The 16,189-nt window shown below is 39.7% G+C and overlaps 1 protein-coding gene across 2 annotated transcripts in view; it reads right to left on the bottom strand.

Moving 5' to 3' along the window:
• The window catches only part of LOC145323819 (uncharacterized), a 42,779-nt gene that overhangs the window by 6,306 nt on the left and 20,284 nt on the right, over nt 1–16,189 (bottom strand). Inside the window, exons 4-5 of one of the 2 annotated variants that reach the window (XM_080166379.1) lie at nt 10,609–10,682; nt 9,155–9,205 (exon numbers count right to left, since the gene is read on the bottom strand). In XM_080166379.1, the coding sequence (XP_080022505.1) occupies nt 9,155–9,205; nt 10,609–10,682 (125 nt within the window). Of the gene's footprint in view, nt 1–9,154; nt 9,212–10,608; nt 10,683–16,189 lie in introns of both variants that reach the window. The other variant, XM_080166378.1, reaches the window with a different exon arrangement.

Raw genomic sequence — 16,189 nt, 5'->3', positions numbered from 1 at the left:
CAAAAATAAACTCTGATGCCATATTTTTAAAAAGCGTAGCTTTTCTAAAATAAAGAGCGGTCCGTACGGCCTCCGACCGAGAATAAGAGCTTTTATTGTTAATTCAAATATGATAGAATTGTCCGATCGATTTCAAACTTGGTATGGTGATTCCTGTAGTAATAAGATACGATTTAGAAAGCGTAGCAATTATTTAATCGCTACCAGAATGTCCGTACGTTCTTTTAAAACATGCTCATTTTATATATATAATGTTATATAATTATTGATTTTTGGAATACTGATTTCTAGGATACCAAAGTACAATGTTATAAGGGAAGCATCTCTATAACTAAGTCCTAAAATTATAAGAATGTTCTTAAACAGTTTCCTGGATTTAAGCAACTATGGAACAAATTTACCTACACTTTTGTTTAGACGTATACATATAAAATATATTCTGCTTTTTTTTATTTATATCACTCTACAAGTGTTATTGTTCGTTTGTCATAACCTTTCAGAGCTTCGCTTTTATGAATATTGTCATCCTTGTTTTACTTTACACCAAGCAAGGGTGTAGGATGATGTTTATTAATCCCAGAGAGTGAAAGCAATGACTGTTGATCTACATCCCTTTCTTCTTCTTAATATTCAAAAGTTATAAACCCAGTTACCAAAAAGTCCCAGGAATTTTCATAGCATTTGTGGTATCTGCCGCGGTTAAGTGGCAGACACCCAAGTTCAAAATGACTACGGCAGTGCGAACAGACGTGGACACGTATAATTATAGAGAAGCTGGGCTTCTCTAGCTTTCACTAAATAACAAACAGAGTCTATTCAGATGTTACTTTATTCAAGGTCTAAAGGTTACTACTTTATAATACAACAAATAATAAATACACAGATTGGAATAAATAATACTAAAACAGAATCAATATAACTATACAACCAGTAATCAAAATAGGCAATAATGATCCCCCATCCCTGGAAGGGGTGGGGGAACCAAACAATGCAGCTTAGCCATAATGCAGCTGTCAAATCTATCATTAATTTTAAAGCATGGGGAGGGGTCAGGTGGACCCCTTCCCCGGTACTCGGGGGAGGGCCCTCGGCCCTCCTCCGAACCAAGGTCAGGGTTGCCACATAGCATGGCTCAGGGTCGCCGAATACCACAACTCTCCCCTCGGAAGGATGGGTCACCAGACTTCCGACAGTGGTTGAGGCCTTCGGCCCGCTCATTATGGGACTATTATTTACAGGGGTTAACAATTCAATGGAATCCTAGTGGTGCTTTTAGAGTTGATGGGCCCCCAATGTGGGGTAGAAGGTAGAGGCAGGCTTTTGTTGGACACGTAGCTCGGCGCCAGCGGGTGTCAGGCCACCATGGGGCGCGGCCGCTGCGGGGCTACGTAGGTCTCCTCCTTGACCAGCAGCCGTCGCTCCTGCAGCACTAACTCATTGCGGTACAGCTGGCCTTCAAAATGGACGTCCTCTCCTTCACAACCCACCCCCTTGGGGCTGTTTACCAGTGCCCCCACCATATCAAGGGTGAAGAACAGGGGGTGGTTCAGCTGGAACGTCAATGGCTTGGTCTTGCCGGGCAGGGTGTAGACTCGGCTCCGGGCCAAGTCCCGGCAAGTCTCTGGGTCAATCTTGGTTGGCCACATGAGGGTGGGGACCGACGTCACCTTCAGGTGGCCCCAGACGCCACACCTGAAGGTCCACTGGGACACGGTGAGTTGACAGCTATACCCAGTGGTCTCCCGGATCTTGACTTGCTGCAGGATGTGTACCTCATGGCCTAGAGGCACCTCCTGGTGTAGCAGCTCTTTGTTACACATCTGCTCCTTGTTGAAGGTGGTGACATGGGTGGGGTTGGCACAGTCCCACCCTACTAGAACATAGCTGGCCGTGGGCCACACAGCTGCTAGCAATAGGCCCCACGGGACCATCCACCAATGGGAACACTGGCCGGACAGCCACCATACTCGGGCGCGCTTCTGGGGGTTCTCGGCTCTGGCCGCAGCAGCTGCTTGGGAAGGAGGGCTGGTTGTCTGCTCCTGGCTAGATATAAATTTCCATTGAGTGTTATCCTTAGACGCCCGGGGCTTCCCTATACCCTCCCCAATGACGGACTGACAGGCGACCGGCGCCTGTTCGGGTGTCGGCTCCCCTAGCCTCAAGGCGGCCCTTCCCTTGTCCATGGCATGCCCAGTGGCATGGGGCTCTAGTGCGTGTGGCACAGGCTCGCCCTGCATTACATCCCTCCCTTGCCCTAGGAACTCAGGTGCATGTGGCACAGACGAGTCCTGATACCCCCAAATCTCAATCTCCCCAGCCTCTGGTGCGGGGGGCACAGGCAAGGCTGGGGGGTTACAATATATTGGGTACAATGTATTTGTTAATTTTAACTTATCCTGGCTCAGTTGAGGGGGTTGGACAGCTGGACACAGTTGAGGATGAGGGATAGCTGGACTCTCCCTGCTGGCTGGGGGCTCGGGCTGACTGGGGGTGACGGTTGTCACCCCTTCCTCCATGGCTGCGGGCTCGTTCCAGGGTCCAGGTCTCTCGGTGGCGGCGACGGTTGTCGCCCCAGACACCAGCGTGGGGGTGCTGGATAGCACCCCTCGGTCTCCACAGGTGGCGGCGACGGTTGTCGCCCCAGACATCAGCTTGGGGGTGCAGGGTAGCACCTCTTGTCCCTCCCAGGTGGCGGCAACGGCAATCGACTCGGACTCGCTGGCTAGCGCCTCTTGCCTCTCCCGCTCGGCGGCCGCGAGGGCCCCCCCGTACATCGTCCATGTGGCGCTGGGTAGCGCCTCTCGTCTCTCGCTGGGGGTGACAGGGGTTACCTCCTCCTTCGGGGGACTCGGCCTGGCAGGTACCATCATGTTGAGGCCGAAGGTCAGCGGCTGCAGGACTTCTGGCTCCGCGATGTTGGTTGGCTGCACATACTCCGGTCCCAGGCCAACCCGGTTGGGTTCAGCCGCTCCTCCCAGCACGTTGATCCTGGCTGGGATGGTTCCAAACTGCGGCATTCCTTCCGAGTGGCCCACAGCGGTGGGGGCGGCAGCTTGCTGGAGGGCCGCCGGCGGTGCACTTCCTTCCATGTTGGCTACCTGGGAGCGGGGCTTGCCCGGGTTAGCGCCCTTGCCGGCTACACGTCTCCTCCCAGCCACCTGGTCCCAGTCAGCCTGGCATTCGGCCGCCGTATGACCAGTGAAGTGGCAGCGGTCACACCGGGCAGGTCGGTCACGGCGGGGTTGGGTGCGTCACTCTTCTAGGCTGACTTCCATGGGGGTAGGACAGTCTCTGACTCGGTGGCCCTTCCCATGGCATCGGTAGCAACGGCCTGGGATCTTGGAGGCTTCGTCTAGGGCGACCTTCCCCATCTGGTGGAGACCCGGAGCCAGGGCGCCAATCTCCATTGGCTCCGAATCATCATACTGGGGCAACTGGACGCTGGCCGATCCCATGAGCCCGTCGGTGGCATCCACCAGACACACACCCTCCTTCAGCTGCTTGGTGATCATGGTCACGGTGAACATGGCACGCCTCGTGTACTCGGGGACCGAGGCGATCTCGTGTCCCATCATGACACGCTTCACATTGGCGTTGCGGATGCCACGGTTAAGCTCATCTATGAGCAACTCCAGGTCTTCATGGCTGTAGGCCTCCCTGTACAGGGCGCACTTGGTGGAGATATAGGCCTGGATGGGCTCCGTCGAGTGTTGCCTATAGTCCCTGAAGGCTTGCTTCAGGGTCTGGGACTCATAGGCTGGCCGGAACAACATTTCACACTCGGCCTTGACTTGGTCGTAGGTCAAGGCTTGGCCTGCCTCCCCAAACAGGTGGGAGGCCATCTCCGCCGCCTGCCCCGCCAGGGATAGTAAAAGGGCGTTGCGGCGATTCAGCGTGTCATGGGGGGGCACTCGGTAAGCCGCCCATGACATTTCCAGCCTCCGGATGTGGGAGTTCCAGGACTGCTTGGGCGGTCCTCGGTACTCCGGCAGGTTACTCAGCATCAGCTTGCGGTACTCGGCTGGAGCCGGCTGGGGATTGTCCTGGAGCCATCCTTGAAGCTGGTCGCCTCCCTGCGCTTGTGGTTGCTCCATAGGGTCAAAGATTCAGCGTCGGGTCACTAAGTCTAGGCCAAAACGATAGGCTGCTTACACTTTTGGTCACTATGCTAGCAACCACTACCATTTATCCTTGGTTGGTAGTTGGAAATACAAATGTATAATAGGTATACACTAGGGTACTTTTTCTCACTAGCTTCTCAGCTTTAGGGTAGGCTGGTAGGTCTAGAGAGTTGTTGAGGGTCTGAACTGCTGTCAGGAACTGATTTGGTTTTCCTTATCACACTGTAGATAGGGGGAGGAGCTTTGCAATTTCTCAAATTGTATCCTTAGTATGCTATAGAGTAGCTCCCCTCCTTCGTGGGTGTGTGTGTGTGTGAAATACCTTCTCTCACAACGCGCCTATGCGCCGTCAGAGCGCGCACACAGGTGAAACTCGCATCTATCCCTCACTCTGCTCTCTCATTGGCCCGCGTTATCTCCTTTGTCCGTCAGATTTCGTTGCGTTCCGAGCTTCTCTGCGCAACCCTTGAAATGCGCTCCGTTTTCCCGGTCTCTGTCTCTGCACGGTAGACGGACTTATCCGAGTGCGAGGAGAAGGGGGAGCGCGTGAGGGGACGGGGTAGGGACGCCCTTCCCCAGATGGGGAGGGGGTGCCGCGGGCTTCAAGTGACTGGGTGATAAGGTAGGTGGGCTTCTCCCTTAATCCTTGGCTTATCAGATGTCACCTTAGATTGTATTTACTTCAATTTATGGGGGGACCCTCCCCTTCTGTTGGGGTAGGGGGCGGTGTATTTGCCGTGCTGCAGGGTTGGGGTCCAAGTCTTTAACAATGCATTGTTAACTCGCACCTGGGTTCTATTTTTGGCTTATCAAAATTCCCGGCAATTGTTTACCAATCCCTGCCCATAAATCTATTGTTTAGCCTTCACACCAGGGAGGCAAATCCATAAAATCTGATACAATATTTGCTTTTCTCAGTGGGTGGCTGCGCTGTAGCCTCTCAGAATACTTGGGGTTAGCGTAGTTTTTCTTCTACTTGGTACACTACACTCGTATTTTTGCTCACAGCTCGCAGCTATTTTGCTTGTTTCAGCCAGTCTGCGGCAGGGAATGTCCCGTCCTGCAGCGCCGTGGGTCCGAATCCAGGAGTTGGCGGCAGGGAATGTCCCGTCCTGCAGCGCCGTGGGTTCGAATCCCGCTATCTTTCACAGTAAGTAATGGGCCTTTTTCAGCCGTCTGCAATTATTTGGCCTGTTTCAGCCAGTCCGCAGGCCTGTTTCAGCCCTTGAGCTCACAATCCTCCGTTAGATTTCGTCGCTCTTCGCGGTTCTCCTTCCCCGGTACTCGGGGGAGGGCCCTCGGCCCTCCTCCGAACCAAGGTCAGGGTTGCCACATAGCATGGCTCAGGGTCGCCGAATACCACACATTCAGAGAGGGAGCTCTATATATTGGGCTGTTTATTACACTTTTGTTGGCTCAACAATTTTAAGGACTCTAATTGAATTTTGATTGGTTGGTTCAGTAAGATGAGTGTTCAAACGTTTCAACAAATAACTACAATCAAAAGACGAAATATTTTTGTGTATAATCATTGAAGATTTTACATAAACTTATTTATCCTTTCGTCACTGAAAATTTCAACTAAACCAGATTTGTTCGGTAGTTATAAGGCAAAAAGATAGGGTACCTAATACCAGTTTTACAAAAGTTTGACAGCAATGTAGCTAATTAACATATGTCAAGTATCTACTGTTACATTATACTATTTTATTATCCTCAAAACTAGGTAAAATATTGCATTTTTTCTATAAATAATAAGTAAAAATCATATGATACTTTTACAATAAACGTTTATAATTTTTATCATTTTTACTAGAAAAATGTAAAACGACAGCTCAAAAAATATCCTACTTCTTTTACAATTGAATACATAACCCTGCAGAAGGGGGTTGTAGGGGGGTGTTAACACCCCCTTAATTTTGGAATAAGAACGGACGGACTGAGGGGCGTCCAAGCTTTTTATTTTGGGGGGGTTAAATTTTTTTTCAGGGGGGGGTAATTAGGTTTTGGGGGGGGTAAAATGGCGCGCGAAGCGCGCTGCAAATTTTTTTTACCCCCCTCAAAATTTTTACCCCGGGGGGTAAAATTTGCTTGGGGGGGGTAATTACCCCCCCTGAAATCTGTTGGCAGGGGTAAAATTTGTTTACCCCCCCAAAATTTTACCCCGGGTTAAAATTTTTTGGGGGGGTAAGTTAAATTTTATCAAAAATTTAGTATTAAAAATGCGCGCGAAGCGCGCAAAAATTTTTTTTGTTACAGATTTTCTATTTTGGGGGGGGTATTTACCCCCCCAAAATTGTTTGGGCGGGGTAAATACCCCCTCCTAAATGGTTGGGGGTGCCTACGGCACCCCCAGGGTAGGGGTAAATTTTAAATGGGGGGGGGGGGGTAATCGCCCCATTACCCCCCCCCCCCTTGGACGCCTATGGACGGACTCCCCTTTTTTACCCCCCCCCCCCCTAAAGGTTTCACACCTCTTGACAAATCTCTCTGCACGACACTGATATGATATAAACGAAAATTTGAACCCCAATGAAGATGCATTAAAGACCCCTTATGCATTTAAACTTATATGTTAAAGTCTGTACACTGCTAGTTTAACCCAACCAATCAGAATTTAACAAAAGTACCCAAAGTTTATAAACCTACGAAAAAGCTTGTCATTATTAAAGTCTCTAGTATGACTCAGTATAAAACAAGGATGACAACATCCATAAAAGCGAAGCACTGAAACGGTAGGACAAACGGACATTAACACTTGTATAGTGTCAGAACTGATTAATCAGAATAGAAATGTATAAGAGTCGAAGCAAAATTGTAAGTACAGTTGTTGAAAAACTGCTTGATACAGAATAATGTTTATGGACATACTTACATTTTTAGGACTTGATTATAGAGTTGCTTCGCTTATAATATTGTACTTTGTTGTCCCAGGAATCAGAATACCAAAAATCAGATCAATCGGATTATAAGATCACATAAAAATTTGTTGTTAAAAAATGTAAAAAATTAACATGTTTAAAATGGACGTAGGACATTCTGGTAATGATTATAGAGTTGCTACGCTTTCTAAATCGTACCTGACTATTACAGAAATCACCATACAAAGTTTGAAATCAATAGGACAATTCTAACATACCTAAATTAACGAAAAAAGCTATTCGTTACGGACGAACCTAATTATAGAGAAAAAAAAATTACAGCGCTTTTAAAAAAAACTACATTGAAAACGTTTACAACTATTAAAGAATACATTTGTTAGATAACTTTGAAACTATGACGTCTATGACAATGTTATTATGACGTAGAGTGATATTTGGAAAGTTACTAGAAAGAAATATATATTTCGTCAGATAATAATTCAATGTTTTGTTGTGCGTCTATTCTAGTAATGTATGGCGAATCTTTAAAAAAAAATTTAAAAATTAAATGGGATATGTTAAAAAATGGAAACATCCTGATATAAAAGTAACATTATGTCTTTCTGTGTGTCTATCTGCACTGAAGAATCTCGCTAAAGGATGAACCGATATGGTTCTCCTTTACAATTTAGCATCTCATTGGTCCTGGAAAGGTAACTTTTATAAGAAGGATACCACCACCCTCCGAAAAGAAATCGCTTTTTAAAACTAAAACTTAAATTTTCGGGGAGAGTCGTTTCTCCCCGCCCCAACCTCAAGTGTCCTCTAAGGCCGTAACCGCTTTTTAGGTATAAATTGAAAAATATTTATAAAAATTGCTTTAATATTATCTCTACGTTTACAATTTTAATACTTTTTCAAAACATACCTAATTTTTATAAAAAGCTAAGAACAAGACCCATAAAACGCAAGGGAAAAAATACTTATAGAAATACTAAACTTCTAGAAATCTTATGTATATCGAACTTTATTCAAATGAAATATTTATGAAATATCGTGCAAAAAAAGTATTGGTTTTATTCTTAAACTTTACATGTATATTAAAATCTTTAAAAAATTAATCAAAATAAACTTTAAATGCTAAAATGAGTAAAATGTTAATCTTTAAATACCAAATTAATCGTTAAAACTAATAGGAGTCAGTCTTTTTGTGTGTAGCGAAGGATCTCGCCAACAGAAGACCGATATGGTTTTTCTTTACAGTGAAACTTATCATAGATCCAGGAAAGGTTTATAACTATTTTGTGGAAGCATACCATCATCCTTCTAAGATAATTGACCCTAAGAAAAAATGTCTATTCCCCTTTGTCCATCGTCCAAAAAAAAAATATTTTCAAAACTAAATCAACCCCCCCCCCTCTTTTTCATAAATTAACAGCTTCAGTTAAAATTATAACTTATGTATTAAACAAAAATACATTTTCTCATTCTGTCTGTAAGTAACTCCAGTTTTCTTTTTAAATCTTTGTAATTTTATTTAGTGGATAACTAAAAGATTTATCTAAAGAAATAGTTTTTACTTGGACATTAGATGTTAAGATACATAATAAGTTTGCTAACTTGTACATGCTAAACATAATACAAGATCTATAACTTTTTAACAAATTATGTACTAACCCCTCCCCCCTCCCCTAAAAAAAGAAGGAAAAAATAACTTAAAGATCATCCTTATAATAAAGTAAACGGGTGTCTGTGTGTACCTAAGGATCACGCTAAACGATATGGTTTTCCATTACAGTGTAGTAGCTTCTCATAGATCCTGGGAAGGTTTATAGCTATTTGGAGGGAGGATACCACCACCCTCCCAAAAGAAATTGCTGAAATAAAAAAAAAAGCGCTGCCCAGCGAATATTTTTAGTAAACAGCTGATCTTAACTTCTAAGATTGGAATAAAAACATTTTACGTACCCCTAGATGCCTCTAGGGGCGTAGCCGCTAATACGTTATAAAGCAAAACTTACGAAACGCTGGAAAGTGTCTTCTGTGACGTCATAATAAAATGCAACAAAATATGTTTTAGGTGTTTCCTTTCCCACCTCTTACATCCTTTCTTTTTAGCCGTATTCTTATGACGTCACACATGACACTTTCCAGCGCTTCAGCAAAACTTACCCATCGTGGTCCTTGTCCGCAATGTCCAGGAGTGCCAATATCTCCTCCTCACTGGCCCTTAAACAGTGCAAAACATCTGTCCCTTTTAAATTAACATTTGAAAATATGTATTTCATGTTTCACAAAAATTAGAGTGTAAAAATAATGTTACAATAATATTTTTATGTCAATTCGTATTATTATTATCTAAGTCTTTACATTAAATTATTAACAAAATATATAGATTGCCATCAAATAAAACCAAGCAATCCTATAACATAGAGTAGTAGGGTTAATCTTGTTTGAAGCTGAAAATCTCGGAAACTTTTGGTCTGAATTAGTTGTACTTTTAAGGGTCGCTTTATATATCGCTCAGTATGGTTCTATGTTATTTTTCAAGGGGCTATGGGCGAAGTAACTTATAGAAAATAACGCAGTGTCTCTCAATATTTTTACTCTTTTACAGGCAATTTTTTTCTTAAAACTGTAACATGTACTTTGATAAAAATAAATTTATCCTGTATAAATGTTGTCTATATATACTGTGAGAGATATATGAATACAGGGTGTCCCATCTTAATCTGCTTTTTTTGTTTTTAATAGAGCTTAGCCTTTTTTTTGTTATTTTTTCCTCGAATTTTTCGTTGTTGGTATAAGCTGGATCACAACGAAGAGGGGGTTGTACAATTACAACCTCGACACCCCCCCCCCCCCCCAAAAAATAAAGTAAAATACATATTGACGGTCTGGATGGAACACCCTGTAGAACTAATTTCCAGATGTTTCTAATTAATTTACTAAGTTCTACTTAGACTGAGACAGAGTATGAGAAAAGTATTTTTTCTAATACAAAAAAATGTTATTAATCAAGGATGATACCTCAGAAAAGCAAAGTTCTAAAATAAAAGTAAGGACTAGGAAACAATAACTCTTGTAGAGTGTCTAAAATAGTTGAATACATTTCTAGACCTTTTTAAAAGTAGAACTATATTGCATTGTTCTTCGATACTCATACAAACAAATAAATATCATGATACTTTTATGCATGAAAATCTAAATTTGCTACTTATGATTGTTGTCAACCCTTTTCCATAAACTTTTAGTTTACAACTTTAATAAAATTGTTTTTATATATTGTCTGTCTGTCTGTATTTATTGTAACGTAATTATGTAATTTTCGATGCTAGAACTTATAGCATAAAGTCAAATTATAAATTAGCTTCACCATTAACTATCAGAAAGTTCTAGCTTTAGAACCAAAGTAATCCAATGGGCGTATTAAAAGGGAGATTAACACACTTCAAAGACGTAGTTCTAATAAAATTAATGATTTAACCACTAAGTACTTGAAGAAAAAGTATATTTGTCTCCTCCCTTCCCCATTTATTATGCCTTCCTACAAGCCTAAAATAATTAAACGCCATTGTCCTATCATCATAAATCAACCCCCCCCCCCCCGGTTAAAATATACTCACTTGATATTATGATTTCTAAGTATATCACAGTATTCTTCCACTGTCAACCTTCCATCATGGTTCAGATCTGCTTTCTATAGATAGATAGATAGATAGATAGATAGATAGATAGATAGATAGATAGATAGATAGATAGATAGATAGATAGATAGATAGATAGATAGATAGATAGATAGATAGATAGATAGATAGATAGATAGATAGATAGATAGATAGATAGATAGATAGATAGATAGATAGATAGATAGATAGATAGATAGATAGATAGATAGATAGATAGATAGATAGATAGATAGATAGATAGATAGATAGATAGATAGATAGATAGATAGATAGATAGATAGATAGATAGATAGATAGATAGATAGATAGATAGATAGATAGATAGATAGATAGATAGATAGATAGATAGATAGATAGATAGATAGATAGATAGATAGATAGATAGATAGATAGATAGATAGATAGATAGATAGATAGATAGATAGATAGATTGATAGATAGATAGATAGATAGATAGATAGATAGATAGATAGATAGATAGATAGATAGATAAATAGATAGATAGATTGATAGATAGATAGATAGATAGATAGATAGATGGATATATGATATATATGTATTCAAAGATAGATAGATAAAGATAGAAAAATCAATCAGCGTATTCAATCTATTGATAATGATGTAATAATCTAATGTTTATTTAATTGTTCCCAGAATTGATATATAATTACTTGGATATTGCACTAGATTTTCATGTACTCTAATAAAGTTATTCCCAGCTGGCTAGATCAGGGATACCCCCTCCCCTTTACGCCATCCCCTCCCTTCCTACTGTAGGGAACGAGCCAATATATGAGGTTCATATCAGCAACCATAAATGACGACATATTTTAACCTTTCAATATATCCACATTTAATTTATACATTGTCACCAAAAACAAAATAGATGGAACAAGGTTGAATATATCCAAAAGTAGTGAATAAAAACAAACTAGCAAAATGATGGGAGGGTGGTATCTTTCTTTTAGAAATATAATCTTTTTAAAAAAGATTGTATGAAAGGTCAGGGCAATGACGCATAAGGTTGGGGTAAACTCTGAATCAACTTTCGAAAGAATAAAAGAATATATTTTAAAGAAAACTATGCCTAATGCTAACTTCTATGAGAAATATTCACAAAAAAATCGCTTTCTTGGCTTAAAAAATGTAAAAAAAATTTCCTGATGGAGGAACTGATAAACGTACAAAAAATAAGAGTTATAGACTATCTTCACTACTAAAAATCAATGCTGACCCTTTTATATGGCTATCCATTAATATCTGGACTAATGTCCATATCACTTTAAGGTGACATGTACTTAGGAATAATGTACATCTTAAATTAATCATCCTTGCTTAATGGTGTACATGGTTATGTGGTAAAACGTCATTCAGACAACCTTTTTTACATGGCCTTTCTCTGGAAGTCCTGACTGTGTGTGGTAATTAATTTCTGGCCAAGGCAGTCCCCCTGTTCTAACTGTTTATATTGCGCACCAGACATATTAGCAGTAGGAGCCATTTTAAACGTCCTTAGTTATGACTAAAGTTCTCTGGGCTTGATATTGGATATCAGGGATTAGCATCTGCAAATCCGCGAAGCTTTTTTTTAACCACTGCTATTTGTCTGAATTTTTAGATACATCAGCTGCACTCAGCTAAAAATGGCTTAGCTGAAAAATAATTAGTCGATAATGTGCGGCTGCCAAGCCCTGTTGAAATCTTATTTCAAATGTCTCTCTAAAATACCTTAGACAGTTTTGTTACATCTGTTGTAAGTTTCATTTAAATTTATATTTTTCCTGCTTATAATATTTAGTCTCAGGAAGGGGATGGACAATTTAGCTTTAAAAGATTTACAACCCATAATTAATTCTAATAAAATAATAGCTATGTATCGCATCGTATTATAGACACCTTTCCACGGATATCAAAATGAAAAATTCAAACCAGTTATGTTAGTTTCGAGGGGCCGAAGTCCCAGGCTATCAAAACTAGTATTAATTTTATGATTTTTATTGAAAGAGTCATAGATAAATGTCTGTAATACGATGCTTAACATGATTTTTCAGTATGGCTAAGAACTTGTTCTAATCCAGCAGATATTTATCGGTTTCGAAGCCATGCTAGAAACAAAATTCAAACTTTTGTGTTTACACTGTGTACTGAGTATCAAAGATGCTCTATAGGTTGGCCCGTCCGTCTGTACGTTTGACAGGGTTATAAATTTTACTATATTTGTTAAGAAACATGATGAACTATTTTGACTGGCGAATAAGTTCAAGGACAGACAAAAGTATAGTGCTCTATCCTAAACCCTGAATCCGAGTGTATAATATATTTGTAGCTGTTCTTTTTATCATAGAATAAAAGATAGGCATATTGGATCAAAAGTAATAAATTATACTTTGGAAGTGTCTCAAAAAATTAGCCTTGTGGTGCCATTAAAATGAGGGATATCCATCTCTTTTATATGGGTTTTCTTTCCTACTTCTCCTCTCATCTCCCTCATTTTTATGACGTCACTTGGCTGATTTTTCGGAAGTGTCTCAAAAAATTAGCCTTGTGGTGCCATTAAAATGAGGGATATCCATCTCTTTTATATGGGTTTTCTTTCCTACTTCTCCTCTCATCTCCCTCATTTTTATGACGTCACTTAGCTGATTTTTGGGACACTTTGTTCAGCTACATATTTTGGTTTATTAAAAAGCTTTCCATGCGACTTTAAATTTTGGAGCAAAAGGGGATTAGCTTTTGATTTGATCATTTTTTTAACCTTTTGGTTAAGTATATATTTAATATTATAAAGCCTGGCGGAGGTAGGGCACTACAGGTATAGGCCCGTCAGAGTTAGAGCCCTCTGCAGGGGCTAGGCATGAAGAGTAAAAAACACATTGGGGCAAAGCAACGATTGAATGATTGATCTTAAATAACCGATTCAATTAGACTGAGTATAAAGTGTAAAGCCAACGTGCTCATAAATTGAATAGATTAATATGTCGCGCGTTTCAACTAGCTGTGTGATTTTTTCATTGTTTTTGGTCGCTCCACTGTTTTTTTTGTATGTCTTTAAATTCTACATTTTCCTATATCCTATCTCATTTGATATATCTACCCTTTCTAACAATAATACAACAAAGAGCATATGTTTCCAAGGTCATTATGTCTTAGTAGAATAACAGCACACTTACACCCTGGCATAGACAGATATTATACTGTTATACAAGAATATTATATACCTCTAGGAACCATCTCTGGAAAGGTAAGATAGGAAGAAATGACATGAAAGCATTAAATATACATCAAACATGTATTTGTATTAAGGATATGACAAGGGAAGAAAATCAAGCCTCTAACAATGGATATTGAATATAAGAGGATATTATGACACGGGAAAATTGTCGTCAATGTAGCTTGCTAATATGGACATCATTTAATGATCACGATCATCCATTAGGAGAGGTAAAGGGGTTGAAAGGGGGAATCGTTATTTTATCCAGATACAAATATCACTTTATTAGAGTACATGATAATCTGGTGTAAGATACAAGTAATAATAAATCCATTCCTAAAACCCATCTTCATTTTTAACCTTTTCACATATTTCTAAAAGCGAAGATTTTCCTGCATTTATATGTTTGTTTTTTTATAGAGTAGCTACGATTTCTAAATTGTACCTGATGTAAGAATCATCGTGCAAAGTTTGAAATTGATAAGATTATTCTAACATGTCTAAATCAAGGAAAAGAGCCAAAATTAAGGACGCACAGATGTACCACCGGACAGTCTCTAATTATATAAAAGCTTCGCTTTTATCAAATGGAGTCAGTCCACTAGAAAGCTTACAATTATAGACATGCTACGAATATAAAATAATACATTATGAAACTTCTTCTATATATATAAGGCGTAAATGCTATGTAAACATATAAATAATTAATATAACATTTTAGAGTTTAAGAAAACAATAATACCATCTCAATTATTACATGAGAATATGTCCTGTCCTATTATATAAAGTAGTAAGGATTTTTGTCTCTTTAGCTTAAGATTTGGATAACTATAGAAAGGATTTCTGGGAAGATCCACTTTAAGAAGGACCCATTGTAGTTTTAGGCTATTTCATTCTTATATTAAAGTATCTTAGGATGGCTTTATGCTATTTCTCCACCTAGCCCTAAATGCTTGAGGCGCAGCCGCTAGTATTAAACATATAGTATTGGCAAAAAAACTATCGAGCCTAGCTGGTCTTTAGTACCTACAGATATTTTAAAGGTTTTAAACAAGGAATGACAAATTGATGTAAGACTATTAAAAAAGCATCCCTTCTGTAGATTTAAATTATTGGTTGAAAAGTGTAGACACAAGAATTGTTTGGAACCAACCAATCAAAATTTTGAAAATGTACCCAAACTTTTTGAGCAAAGGAATAAGCTAATGTGGCTATGAAACTTAAACGACCAAAGTTGGACGTAATATTCCATGTTTTACCAAATATACCACTTTTTAAAAGGAAATAACTTTTCTATGATTCGGGTCGGTCCGTATGTCCGTAATGGTTAGCTCTTTTCGTTGATTAAGAAAAGTAAGAATTATACTATCGATTTTAAACTTTGCATGGTGATTACTGTAGTGTTTAGGTACGATTTAGAAAGCGTAGCAACTCTATAATCGTTACCAAAAAGTCTGTACGCCCATTTAAAACATGCAAATTTTTAAAGTTGTAACAACATGTTTTGTATTATATATTCATTCTATTCATTTGTTTTTTGGAACTATGATTCCTAGAAATTTCTATTAAGTTCTGAAACTCTACAAGTGTTCATGTTCGTTTGTCCTACCGTTTCAGAGCTTGGCTTTTATGTATGTTATCATCCTTGTTTTTCGTGTAATTTATGTAGAATAATGCATAATTCTTTCACAAAATGTGACACAAATTATATTTATGACCACTAAAGAAAATTTCATAACCTTTTAAAAACATAAATCAGTCTGTCCAATTTTAATTCACTAATGTGTAGTTGGGTGCCACTGGCTTCGGTCTTAGCCTATAGGAAATCAACCCGAGAAGGGGTTAATGGGTTCACAACTCATTTTAGTTCTTGTTTAGAAGAAAGGAGAGAAAATTTTGAAGGAATGACAAACCTGGTTTTAATCTGATTAATATTTTTCATTTTCATATACGCGGATAATTGTCTATAATACAATGCTGTAGATGATTTTCAGTATGGCTGAAAACTAGTTTTAAACCAGTGGACATTAATCGATTTCGAAATCATACTGAAATATAATTTACTAGCGGCTTCGCCCCTAGCCTCAAGGGGCTTTGCCCCAAGAGGTATAATTACATCTTTTATTACTTTGAGATCCCCCACTCCACCACTATTTTAAAATAATTTTTTATAAATGCCGGGGGGATTTATTGTTTTTGGGGGGTTAGGGGTGTCCCACCCCACAAGAAATAGCCTAAAACCACCACAGGACCAGTAGGTATATTCCCTGAAGAGTAGAATTATAGACAGACATTATAGACTAACTA

Source organism: Acartia tonsa, chromosome 7, assembly GCF_053477335.1.
Source record: "Acartia tonsa isolate MP-2025a chromosome 7, ASM5347733v1, whole genome shotgun sequence".
In the NCBI taxonomy this organism is placed as follows: domain Eukaryota; kingdom Metazoa; phylum Arthropoda; class Copepoda; order Calanoida; family Acartiidae; genus Acartia; species Acartia tonsa.
Note: the sequence above shows the minus strand (reverse complement) of the source record. Positions and strands in the feature narration are given on the sequence as shown.